Source organism: Punica granatum, chromosome 4 (genome assembly GCF_007655135.1).
Source record: "Punica granatum isolate Tunisia-2019 chromosome 4, ASM765513v2, whole genome shotgun sequence".
Classification (NCBI taxonomy): Eukaryota; Viridiplantae; Streptophyta; class Magnoliopsida; order Myrtales; family Lythraceae; genus Punica; species Punica granatum.
The window spans coordinates 12,100,287-12,114,371 of record NC_045130.1 but is presented as its reverse complement, the minus strand read 5'-3'; the positions used below and the strand labels follow the sequence as shown (position 1 = coordinate 12,114,371).

Sequence of the window (14,085 nt, the reverse complement as noted above, 5' to 3'; positions counted from 1 at the left end):
GAGATTGGCTTTGGATCGACTCCTCGAAGGGTACAAAAGCAAAATTAGAAAAAAAGAAAGGGAACTGGTTCCACAGGTTGTCATTATGGACGGCAGAGATCAACCCAGCCGATCCAATGGTTAGAACTGCTTAAGCGATCATTCGTCGAGTCAAACGATAACTTTTTCCTTTTGCCCCAAAACAGATAATAAATTGCACGAGAAAAATGGAATTGTGGAAGAGATAACAATCGGAGGAAATGGAAAAGCATCGGCTGGCACACCCACCTATATTCAAATTGCATCGTACGGTTAAATATTGTACGATAATTATTCTCTTTTTTTTTTTAATCTTTTCTTTTTTAAGTGAATATAATTAATTAAGGGAGCAGTGGAAGGACCGGGACCACCACTCGTGGTGGTCCCCACCCCCCGGCCTCCTCGTCACACACCGAACCGAACCTGTTTGGGTCTGACCCCAACAGGTTTGGGGATGGGGTGGAATTCCCAAAAGCAAAACCTTAATTTAGCCAAACGGATACCACACATAATAAAAAAATTGACATTATTCATTGGTCACTCGCAAAAGATATTTATATACAATTCACACTTTCGCCCCCTGACAAGTGTCGGCACCACACATGCTAAAAGAAGTTCCCTCCGCCCGTCCCAATTCAGTTTTTTTTTTTCTTTTTTCTTTTCGTTGCTTTCGAAAAATCTGTACTATTTAGAATAAAATAAAATAAACAAATCAGCATCAAATATATTTAATTTGGTTTTTTTCCCCCCCCCAAAAAATAACCCAAGGCTCCTATGCTTGTGTCCTGACATCACTATTCTTACATGATGCAACTCACCACAAATATGCTAGCGGTCATATCGGGATCGGTTGACATGAGCACCGGTAAGTTTGGGTGCACATCTTTATAGATTTTCCTATAGGAGATTTGCGATTGCATGGAAAGTGATTCGAATTTAGGACAATCGAGGCAACTTTTTGTATTACTAAGTAGACGTTAAGGCAATTGCGGAGTTATGCCTCGCATTTCGACCTCGGAAGACTTGGGGGACTCGAAGAACTCGACTAAGGGGGATGGAATCGACCGAAGATGAGGGAGAGGGGGCTTAGGAGCAATATGCCGCAGCAACGGTGCATCGTGCCTCTGCAAGAGCTCCCTGGGATGGCTCAGTGAAAGGTGCCACGGCAAAGTACTTATGTGCTGCGGCAACACCCATCAATGCAGCTTAGTACATTGTGCCGTGGCACATTGCATTTGTTGCGTGATATGAAGCCCATTTTTGGCCGATTCGAATTCGGTTTATTTCCCTGTAACTCTGTTTAGTCCCCTAGATATTTTCTGTCATTCTCTTGTATGTAAGACACTTAGAACCACTTGAAAGCACATTGGAAGAGAGCGAGAGGAAGAGAGGAAAAGTTAGGGTTTTTGCAATTGACTTTCGGGCATTCTTCGAGTCTTGATTTTGTTTGTACATGTAATCTCCAATCCTTCATAGTGAATTTCTCCTTCTCTGTACCATGAATATTTTTTGCTTCAGATTTTACCACGTAAATCTCCGATCTCTTAATTCTCTCCCATTTCTCTACTCTATTTTGTTTCTAGGCTTGCTCGTATTAGATTCTCGATTTTGAGCTTGTTTTCTGCATTGTCACAATAACAATTGACCTAAGCACTAACCACTAGGGCACCAGAATTCGGCGGTTATGAGAAATTATGAGAAATAATATTTCAAATTTGTGCTATGATATTATGAGAAATTCCGGGAATACGAGAACCGTTGATGTGGGAACCATTGTTCACATGGACTTCTTGTTCGTGTTATTCAACATTATAAACGTGGTAGGACCAATGCATGGTACATTGTATCGTAAATCTGAGGTGACTTAAATTCTCATCACCCATATGGTCAATGCGAGACTTTAAAGTCTTTTATACCTTTTTCTTGATTAAAATTAACATATGGAGAATAATTATAAAATTTTGATACTGCGAGTGGACCCAGTTTTCGCAATCTCTTCTTGAGTGGTTACAAAAGTTTATTTAATTTTACTTTCTTCTTTATCTTAAGTATCAATCTATCATCTATATAAAGTATCAATAATTCAAACTTCCGGCTGCATACACTTAACAATTTTAAAAATCGACAATTATTTTTCAATGGGTTTGATTGATTTTTGTTTTCCTTTTTATCACCGGGCTTAATGGCTTGGAGAGTTCCTAATCCCAACTCTCAATTCTAGCTGGTATATTATATATATTTTAACCTTTGGCTGCATGGCCTTTAATATTATCCCAGCCAATTAACGGACCTGCATTTCACTTCACTAAGCACTAAGAAATTTGGGGTGTTTGATGCAATCATACATAAAACATTCAGAAATTGGTCAATTAAAGTCGATTCATCTCCCAGAACTTTTGGAAGCTCTTTGATATCTGGACATTGTCATAAAAATTTATATCCATTCTTCAAAAGTTATGTTTTGAAAAGCTTGTTTCAATACAAGAGAAATGGAAGGAAAGGAAGATGAAAGGATGAAAAATTGTATAGCACCTCCCTCAACTCAAACGGAGGATAAATGCTGAAAGTCTTTTTATTTAATAAGTAATCATTAGTCACAATAATTGAATTCAAAATAACGTCAAGCATCGCCAATATATATATACCAAAATGTCTTTTTCAAAATAAAATTATGATATAATGGTACATATTCTCGCATGGTATACAAGTTCTTGATTCAATTATTTATGCCGCTTTATTACATTTTCTCTTTACTTATACTAAATCTACGACCCTCCAGTATAATCGAAATAAAAATATGGTACTTTTTGGGTGTACCAAATATTCAGAAGCCAAATTAACCATAACTATCAAATTTAAGCCAAGTCGGTCTACTAGTGAGTGAAGCTCACCAATGTGAATTTTATAAGACTCGAATTCGAAATTTCGTTTAAGGGAAATAAATACAAAATCATTTGACCCGATCTAGGTAAATAAAAATTATGTTGATGTTTGTTTTCCAAATAAAATTTTTACTCTACTCAACTCAACTCTATCATTTTCCAAATTCAATATTATAATCATTATTATTTCATTTTTTATTCCATTCAATAATAATTTTTCACTCATATTTTTTCTCAACAATTTTATAATTAATTTTTTAATAATAAATTATCCATCTATATTTACATCTACATATACATATATATATATATATTCTCACACATCCATACATTTATCAACACTTGTAATAATTACTTTTTGTCTATTTTTATTTCAAAAATTGAGTAAAGTAAATACCCAATCCTATTCTAAAATCAAATACGCCCTATAATACTTTAATTCACTAATTTTTTTTATGATATCTTGTATAATAAAGATGAAAAAAAAAAAGAGCGGGACAGCCAACGAGGAGAGGAGAGAGAAAGGTAGGGGCCCCAACGAGGAGGAGCGGAGTGGTCCGTCTGGTTTTGACAAAAAGGCAATTAAACCAAACTCATCGCGTTTTCGGCTCCTGATTGGTCCATTCCGTACGTTAATTGTACGGACGATGTTGACGTGTTTCCAACATGCACAGACTCTCCCTCTCCTCTCTCTCCACACCACACCTCTCTCTCTCTCTCTCTCTCACTCTTTCCATTTTTGCCATATTATATTACCCACAAAAATTGTAAAGCCACTTGAAATAATTTCCCAGGAACGAATCTTTTTCTTGTTGACATTAAATGATTCTTCATGGGAGACCATTTCCCATTTGACGTTTTTTTTTTATGTAGGACATGATGTTCATTGCAAGTATACATATGTATGTACATATCTAAAAGATTTATATCGATATAAAAATTTTCATCAATATAATTAAGTTCAAATTACAGTAAAATTAGAACTTGAAATGTCTCAATTACGAAGAGTCTAAACCTTCAGTTCTGGCCAAGAATACATGCGGCTACAGTATAGATGCTGGTTGTTGTGTCGTATGGTCATTTTGTGTATATATGACTCCAATTATCTAATCAGAAAAAGGGGAATGAACGGTAATCGATATACCATTCATCAACTTAAGTGCAAAAAGATTAACCAAGCAATTAAGCATGATCTATGTAGGACATGAAATATCGGTAGAATCAAGACTACAATCGAGGGACGACATAGTAAATTTATGATGTGGTTGGTCCAAACGCCAACACTAGGAAGGCCATTAGTGTAGGTCAGCCAATTGTGGCATTACAAAATGGAGACCATAGGATTCACCGAAAGAGAAAGAAAAGAGATCATAGTTCGTTGCTTTTTCAAATGAATAGATAATAGTATAGTGTCCTTTTTCTATTATGAAAAAAAAGTTAAAGAATTTAGTATAATAAAATAAAAATCATATCACAATAACTAATAAAATGACACAATTAATCATATCTCGAGAATTAAATCTCAAATCTCTTGATTCTCGCGTGCGCTATTTTATTACACCTTCTTTCTCATAATGTAGAGTCTCCATTTAAAATTTCCAACTTCCAAGTAATCAACGAGCGAACAATAAAATAAGAAAGAATAAAAAAAATTTCATTGTAAATCTCGGTATTTAAAAACTTAATTAGGTCTCGATTAATCCAGTCGAGTCAGATCGATTCACTCAGAGATAAAGCTCTCTCAGCATAAATTTTCTGTATTCAGAAGAACTCGAATTCGAAACATTTCTTAAACGAAATAAGCGTTGAATCACTTAAATCAATTCTCATCGGTAGAAAAAATATCCATTTAATAGCATATTATTATTATTATATCTCCCCTCACAGAGGGAGATAGAGAGAGTGTGTCTGGGTGAGGAGAACAAGACTTTTCCATGTACCCTTCCCCTTTATTGGTTTTTCCATGTAAAATTCCTCAGTGGGGGGCGATGCATTGTGGAACTACCAAAACAAGCAAGGGGATGAGGTTATCTTTTCACCCAGACCTCAACCTCACAATCTCTCCCCTGACTAAACTATTATTCATCATTGCTCTTTGTTCTTTTACTATTATTGTCATTATTATATACATATATATAAGGATTCATATTACCCAAGAAAAAAAAAAACAAAGAAAGACAAGAGATATTTACCAATGGTTTCTTCTTTGGGGTTGGTTCTTCTGCTACTTGAGAAATAGAGGATATGTATTAATAAGGAAAGAAGAAAAAGTTCCTATTCCAAAAAGCAAAAATATTTAGAATACATCTTTTCAGTCACACCATAAACACAAAAAATGAAATTTAAAAGAAAAATCACCACTCCTCCTCCTCCTCCTCTTCTTCTTCTTCCACCTCCTCCTCATATTACTTGTCGCCCTTAAAGATTTTGCTTTGATCCTTTGCCTTCTTTAGGACTCTCAGCTCCCCTCCCCTTCCAATCCTCATAAAAGGCCTTTCCTTCCTTCCTTCCTTCTAGGTTGGGTTCTTCTCTTTTTTTGGCTTATTTTTGGTAAGTTTCATGACTCTCTTTACTTGTTCATTTTTGGCTTAGTTCTTGGAATCTCCTTGCTCCTTAACCCCTTCCCTTTATGATGGGAAAACCTTTCTTCTTGAATCTGTAGTATCAGTTCTCTCTCTCTCTCTTTCTCCCCCCACCCCCCCCCCCCCCCTCCCCTTTCTTCATAAATCCCTTGAAGAGATTTTCATTTCCTACATAAGACTAAAAGAAACAAAGAGGACAGGATCCTTCAGCTCCTGGGCTCTTTCTTAGGTAAACTTGGTAAGGTCTTGATTGTCCCTGGTGAAAGTCTCTCGAGGGTTCGATCGAGCCGGAGAATCGGAGATCTATTTTCATTTTACGCGAATTAGGAGTAAAGTTTCTGATTTTTGCGGAGTTATTTACTTGTTCTCCTAATTAGAAGAAATTGATTCTAAATTCATTTTTTTGGTACTTATTCCATGTTAATTTTCTCTAAGTAGGTAGTTTTTTTTCTTCTGATATTTTCGGTTTGGTGATCAATAATTTTTTTTTGGCTTTTTTCATCATTCCTCCCTCCTTAGGCCCTTAGGAATCGCATCTCCTCGTTTTTCCTTTACGCCAAATCAAACCCATGTGCCGACGTTGCGTACTGATGTGTCGGAAATATCTAGTAATTACTAATCGATCAACAATTACTGGTACTTTCTATCTAGTAGAGAGAGCTAGCAGAACGGAGAGATGGTGAGGGGGAAGACCCAGATGAGGCGCATCGAGAATGCGACGAGCAGGCAGGTAACGTTCTCGAAGCGGCGCAACGGTCTCCTGAAGAAGGCGTTCGAGCTGTCCGTGCTCTGTGATGCTGAGGTGGCCCTCGTGATCTTCTCTCCCAGAGGGAAGCTCTATGAATTCGCTAGTTCCAGGTAAATTGATCTAATTAGAAAACAATTTTTTTTTTTTTACGGTAAGGCTAATTAGAAAACAATTACACTCAGAGAAAGCGTAATTATTTCTCATAATTTATTATTTCCTATAATCTTGTGGGTAATTTGCCCCGCAACCACACTAACTGAGGCCGTCATGATCATTTGCTTGTGTGAAATTATTTTGGAAAAATGATGGACTAAAAAGAAATTTTTGGCGGGCAGATTATTGCCTTCTGCACATTAGGGTTAAAACAATAATGAGCACTTCTCCTGAGGAAGAAAGAAAGAAAGAAAAGGATATTAATCTAAGATTTTGTCAGGTTTTATTCGTACCTTCTTTCACCATAATATATTTCAAGCTTTCCCAGAACTGTCCTCTCCTGTTGGGTTTTTTTAGGGTCATATGCACTCGCCTTGTGGACGATATATAAGTATGTATATCATGATTTCTTTATTAAATAAATGATAAAATAGACATTCATCAGTTTTCTTCTTCAAATAATGTTTCCAATATAAATAAATGAATGTCGATTCTTTAAAAATCTGCCTGCTTATGGATATATACCGCTGTCTATACAGCCTGCCTAGGTCTTCATTAGCCAGACCCATAGATTTAGTAAAATCCACACGTGAAAAAGAGAAAAAGTGTATATAATTATAACTTTTACGATTTAAGTCCTAAATGTATCTATATAATATTTGTTGATTGTGATCCTTTTTTTTTCCCCTTAAATATGTAAACTGAAAGGGTAGAACAAGCGGGCCAAATCACATCTCCATCTCCCGCCACAGAAGTCGAGAGGATAGATTGGAGACCACTGTGCATACAAAAGCTTGCCCATTTGCGATCATGCTTTTCCTCTAGATTGATAGGACAAAATGAAAATATTTACCTGAGCGTCCATTCAACTAACTTGTCATTTCAAGATCTCATTCGGCGACACAATATTGTCAAGAAGAATCAATGGATTGGATACAATAATATAAATCAGCTCAATTAAGTTTATAGTTGGGAATTCATAAGATGATATTTTGTTACCGTGATAACTTTTGAAAGGTATATATGGTACTTCTATTCAAATGCTTAGTATTTCGTGTAATAGTTAGAAAATTCATCATTGAATAAAAATACCATGCAAAATAATGCGCATTTGAATAGAAGTACTACTCTACGCCTTTTAAAATAAAGTATTGATTGTGACAAATTGTCACCTGCATAAATTCTCAACTTGAGATGGCTCAATTAGGTTTAGTTTTTTTCTTTTCTTTCTTTCGGTAATAAAGAAGGTCCAAAACCTTAGTACAATGGCTCAATTAATTCCACATTAATGGATATGTAAAAATGAAACTTGCAGTAGATTCCCTAATTGATGGCTCAGGTACTAATAATTCAAAAATTAATTAAATAAGCAGTCAGGAAGGACACAAGTTTTTATCCTTTTTCAATTTCTGGTTGTTTCGCTAATCGAAGTTCTCTCTCTCAAAGGCTATATATGCTGTACTTCATTTCTGAAGGCTATATATATTTGATAATTTACATGCTGTATATATCAGCTTTTTATGATTCTCCCGATACTTTCGTACTCCATAAATATGTTTGCCTTTGAGAAACCCATCATGGGGTACAACTATTTTTGGTATGTCTCAACATTTTCTGAATAATTCTTTTTCCCTTTTTGATTAATTTTCTGCTTTCCTAGGGTTTGCTCAGTCTCGTGTCTGTGTTACTACAGGTTAAGGACGTGCAAATGTTCCACAATTCTCATACCATTTTCCGTAAAATCTTTCTTTTGGAAAAAGAAAAAAGCATTTTTACGCAGAAAAAAACTCGAAAAGTTTTTTATTGTAGCTATACATTTGATAACAAATGCTACAGAAAGATTTGATTTGCGATCAAAGGGAATTCCTTAATGAACTTTTGCTTAATTTATCCGTACAATTGGATCGGACAATTTTCCCTCTTGAAAAAACATCTGTCTCATCACTAATTAGGTTTAATCAGAACTAATCATCAGTAAGCTCTTTATGTCTCAAGTAATGGAACGCTATGATTCTTATCAGCTGAAATGTCTCATCAAAAGGGTCATTGCCGTTCAATTCTCTTGCTAGTTAATATGATTATATAACATATGCAAGTCTATATATACATATAAATTTGAATACCAGTGTATTAAATTAAATATATACAATTAGTTCACATTAACGAAATATTTATCAAATAAATAAATTATAAAACAAATATATATGTTCTGAAAATATATATACATTTTTTTGGTAATTAGGAGTTAAGTATTTGTTTCTTATTATAATACAATTTATATATTCATCATATAGGATTTAAAAGAATTCATATGGTATATTTTTAAGAACATTAATATCCTCACATACATACAACATAAATATAATTTATTAATATTATGTAAATGTGAAAATAGTGAAAAATCTTGAATAAATTAAGTATTTTCTTACTATATTAAAATTTATATAAGTATAAAAAGATTTTTTATGTTATGTACGCTTGTAACTATAAAATATACATTAATAAATATTATTAAATTTAATTTCTTATATTATAAATGAATGAAATTTTCTATCATAAATTTTTATTTATAGAGTCCATGCAATGCACGGGTCTAAAAACCTACTATATGTATATTAGAGTTCACTATATTCATTAGTTTTAGCTCTCTATTAGTCTTAAAACCATAACACAGTATGCATAAGGAGATTAGAGTCGCACTATTTAAACTCTGTCATGCCGATTCTCATTTTATGAAAATTTTTGTGAAGCTGACAACATGTACTGATAAATTTGTCACTGCTCGGAAAGTATGTTCAAGTAAAAGTTAATGTCCTCTGCTAATTATGTAAAAGGAGAGCATTTACATTTGATGAGCTGTGAATCTAAAGTGCACTCAATGTAATTTTGCTTATATAGACAAATATATGCTTCAGGGCAATTATTGCGCAGACTAACTTGCTAACTGGGTGTTTGATCAACCTCTCGATATTGCACGTCGTATATGGATCCTCCTGCTAATGGAATTAGTCTCATGCCAGTGGGAGTCATTTTTGGAGTCCCATACCCCACTTTTGTGTGTTGTCTAGCATTTTTCTTTACTTTTTTGGGCATCGACCCATTTTCTTTCCACAATTATATAATTGAGTACTTGTAAGTTGTATCAATCATAATCATGGCTTAATAAACTTGAACCCCTCTTCACAACTTATAATTAGTATTAGATGCTAAAAGTAGCGAGTAAGTGAGTTAAACAATAATTAAGAACTCGTTTTAAAGGAAAATATTTATATAAATGGAAAAACAGTTTTTTTTCTCTCCTTGTTATATTTGAGGAAGAAATATTTTTTTTTCTATAGAATTAATTTAGTCATTTTTTTCTTAAGAAAGTGAAATATAACATTATTAATTATGAAAACTATCTTCCGGTTATAAGGGAGTCTCATGGGTCTAGTACAAAGAAATAAAAATCCTAAATAATTAATAAAGAGGTACGGATAATCCTACCATGAGTATCGAAATTGGAACTTCTCGGTTACCATGTGAGGGTATGCGCCACTGCGCTACACTCTATTTGATTGAATACTATTTTGAGAATTAAATGATACAATTGTATTCGGAGTTAACTCTGCAAAATTGCTTGACATGGGGGGGGGAGGAGAAAAAAGGAACTTGACAATTGGCCCCAATATTCTTTCTAAATTAGTAGTAGATATTCGAATGGATTGTTCTATGGTAGTTTGCTACTAACATGCTCCGCACAAAAAGGATAAAGACAAAAAGAGAGATTATAATTACACTGTATATCTCTTGAAGCTTATATTATATATATAATTAAAATTAAAATATGTAAATTATTTACTTAGTCTATCAAGATATATACTACTCAAAGAATATTGCAAGAACTTACGCATGATCGCTTTTTCGGCTGGGCCACTAACAAGATTTTTCATTTATTTCTCCCTTCCTGCATTAATGGAGAACCAGATATATATGATATTGTTCATGAAATATAAAAACTGAAGTGAAATTTCTATGATACAATTGTTCAAAATGTGAACATGATACCTCTATCTATCGACTAATTTATAGATGACGCCTACCTGTCCTTTTGAAAAAGTTCCACATGAATTACTTATAATTCCTGGCAAAATAGTACATATAATTCATGTCAATTATGTAAAATGTAAGTAATTACTTGAGATCAAGTAATTAATTCTAAATATAGATCAAGTAATTAATTTTAAATAATTCAGGTAATTTATTTGAAAGTTCCATAACTTCAATATTGAACCTTTGGTACTGTAAACTAAGTTAACTAAGCATCAGTAGACTGACACTCGAGCTTTTACTTAGCCAATATATGAAATCTGATCTACTAATATTTAAGTTTAGACATAAAAAATATATGATCCTCTCAGTATCATATGTGGATAAATAATGAATTATAAATAATATAAACAACATAATGGGTTCTCAGTTATGTTTAGTTGAAAACTTAGGTTATTGTTTTTCAAATTGCAGCTGATCCTGTCTTGTGTGTGTGTGTGTGTGTGTATTTATATGTATGTATTATTATCTATGTTTCTATCAACAGCAGGCCTATAATTATTAATTCCATGATCTACGAGTTATGAACAATGAACATATATCATTACTTCATATATATAGCTAGAAGATTTAATTGGAGAAGGTCTCTACTTATTATAGACATACAATTTAGCTGCTAATATTGTGTAATTGGATATATATGACCCACAAAAGGGGAAAAAAAAATGGCGGTGCATGCTTTTTCTTTTTGCTACGTAGTTCATTACTAATTCAAAACTATGCGTTAATCTGTTACGATTTTTTGGGGACATGAAATCTCCAGCGTGCAGGATACAATAGAGCGCTACATGAAGCACACGAAAGACAAGCGAAAGGAAGAGAAGAGATCAACCGAACATGAAATTCAGGTTTCGTTTCATCATTTGTTGTTTTTTGTTCTTCTGCCTTCTTCAGCTTAAATCACTAATCAATGTGTGTACCTATCAGTATCCTTGTTTGATGCAATATAGGTTAAATCTGATTATTGGCGTGATATTTGTTTTTCATAATCTAAGAAGGCTGTCGCATTTCTTTATATGACTTGTTTATTGGTTATCTGTGAATATTCCGTGACATGGCTAGCACATGATTATTGAAAACTGACATGGATATCTCTTCTAGTTAGAAAGTTAGACGTGAAATCTTATCGACCTGGGCTGGCCCCTTACTGCTCTGGTATTATGTCGAACTTTGATATCCCTTTACATCGAATCTGAAAGAATCTCTCCGTTTGCTTTTGTGTACTTTGAATCTGAATGAATTTCTCCTTTTGCTTTTCCAGAAATGAAATACATAGATACATTCCTTATAATCAATTCCCTAAATATGTTCCAAGGTCATGTTTGCTACGAATGAACATACAGAAAGTGAATGTACAATAACCTGGCCTTACAGCTGTAAATTATATGTGACAATTGTTGACGTTTAATCTAACTGGCAGCTATACAAGCAAGAAACTGCAGATCTAATGACCAAGATAGAGCTCCTTGAGGCTTCAAAAAGGTTTGTTCTAATAGATCGATACTTTCCGTTGAAATAAATATTCCTCGCATGGATATCCTTATAAACAAAGTTCATCAAGGCTAAAATCTCCATAATTGCTTTGATTTCAGGAAATTACTAGGAGGAGGTCTGGGTGATTGCTCCATTGAAGAACTCCAACAAATCGAACAACAGCTGGAAATGAGCGTCAGCAATATCCGAGCACGAAAGGCAATAATTTCTTTTCTTTCACTTAAAGCAGATGAGCAAATTTGACACCACCTTTTAAGGTTAGGTTCAACAAATAAGTTTTGCTAAAACTTTTATGTCTTCCTCCTAATTGCTTCAGACTCAGGTGTTTAAGGAGCAGATTGAGGAACTAAAAGAAAAGGTAAAGCTTTGCTCGCTAGTCTTTGCTTTGTATTTTGAGATTTATTCTTATAAGTTCCTTTCTGATGCTGAGAAAGTTAAATACATAAACATGCATACGTACGTACATATATATGTATGTATGCTCGACATAAGTTCTACTCCCGAAGGCTGATGATATCATTTGCTTTCGAGTTCAGGAAATGGTTCTAACCGCCGAGAATGCAATGTTATGTGACAAGGTAAGCCTTTGTCTATCACTCAATTAGTATAGCGAACAGAAATTCTACACTCCATGTGATTATATATGCTTGTTTGATATGTATCTCTTGGAACTTATACCAATTCATCCGAATCATCGTAGTCTTTAGTGTGATCAAAATGGACTATAGCTGCTCAAGCTTTTGGAGACTAGTGATCAGAACTCAGATTTTGTAAAAACAAGAGAATTTATTAGTGGTACTTCAAAATTCTAATTTGCTGCATATATTCTTCAATAGTACATGGAATAATATGTTCTTTTTCCCACATCTATGTTTGATAAGAATATTATCGGGATTAACCCATAACAAATACTTTGGGGTGGATTTTCCAAACAAATTTGTGGACTCGATCGAGCTTGTGAACTGCTTGGACTAAACATAGATAGTTGAGATTCTGGGTGGTGACTTAAGGCATGATTTGTAAATTTCAAGGGCAGATACATAGAGCCGACGTTTCTCGTACCCTGTATTAATGATATATATTTCATAAAAGGTTTCTTCTGAATTGTTGGATAGATACCCTAATAAGTATTATGTAGAGTACATACTATGGTTCTAGCTGTTAAGAGGTTTTTTTTTTTTTTTGTGCATTAGAAGGTTTTAGCTTTTGTGTCACATTCGTCGACGGAGCAGTTTCGGGTGCTTGATTTCAGCTCCAAATAGATGGTTTCAACTTTTAAATGACTTGCTGGACTGTCTCTGCCATCCTTTCAGCCTAACATCGACCCAGTTCATTGGTTAGCCTTTCCACTAAATCTGACTTCTGTACTTATTATTTGGCAGTGCGGAGTTCAGCCGCAGCAAGAAGCAGCCAAGGAGCTGTTCGGGTGGAACAGCTCGTCGTCGCTGAGGGAGAGTAGCAGCGGAGTCACCTCAGAAGACGTAGAGACACAGCTCTTCATCGGGCCGCCTCCGGGGAGGTAAATGGCAACGGCCATCATCTACTTGAGGGTCCTTTTGGGGTACGGGGCCTCATATTAGATCATGCAATTACTGCTAATTAAATCGGCCGCAATAGGGTCCTCTTCGTCCTTTTCACTTAACTACTTTTTTATATATATATTATTATTATTTAAATTTCGTTGTTTGACCAGAAAAAAATGGCAAGGTTTGACTACTGAAGAAATAATCACAAATGGGGTCAAAATCAAATATTTATAGGGTATGGCTCGTTTGTAATTTGATTAGCTGGATAAGTTTCGTTTATGTTATGGGGAAAGGAGGGGTTGGAATTTGCTGTTTATGTAATTATTCGCTCAAATGGACTGCAATGCCTTTTAGTAATTAAAATATTCAATACCAAGGATCAATATTTTTGTATGTGGTCGTCCCAAATTTGCATATAGAAATTTTGGTGGAATTTTTTTTGGTAGAATACGATGCTCATTTATTTTCTCTTCTCGTATCCGTTATAATACATCCAAGGACTTCATTCCGGTAAGAGAGATAGATAGTGAAGTTTCCAAATGAAATCTGATTGCGGGTTAGATACCAATGAAGAAGGTGATATACGAGCTTTC

General features: G+C 34.4%; 1 protein-coding gene across 3 annotated transcripts; it reads left to right on the top strand.

Moving 5' to 3' along the window:
* The first annotated feature begins 5,215 nt into the window (after positions 1–5,215).
* Positions 5,216–13,885, top strand: LOC116202227 (MADS-box protein SOC1-like). 3 transcript variants are annotated; one of them, XM_031533684.1, is made up of 8 exons: positions 5,216–5,450; positions 6,134–6,340; positions 11,236–11,320; positions 11,893–11,954; positions 12,065–12,164; positions 12,283–12,324; positions 12,503–12,544; positions 13,349–13,885. In XM_031533684.1, exons 2-8 carry the CDS (start codon positions 6,159–6,161, stop codon positions 13,487–13,489), a joined length of 654 nt encoding a protein of 217 aa, XP_031389544.1. In that variant the 5' UTR covers positions 5,216–5,450; positions 6,134–6,158; the 3' UTR covers positions 13,490–13,885. The 3 variants fall into 3 exon arrangements, with proteins under 3 accessions (XP_031389544.1, XP_031389545.1, XP_031389546.1); XM_031533685.1 differs by having other exon boundaries at positions 5,236–5,450; positions 6,137–6,340; XM_031533686.1 differs by lacking the exon at positions 5,216–5,450 and adding an exon at positions 5,603–5,720 and having other exon boundaries at positions 6,137–6,340.
* The last annotated feature ends 200 nt before the right edge of the window (positions 13,886–14,085 follow it).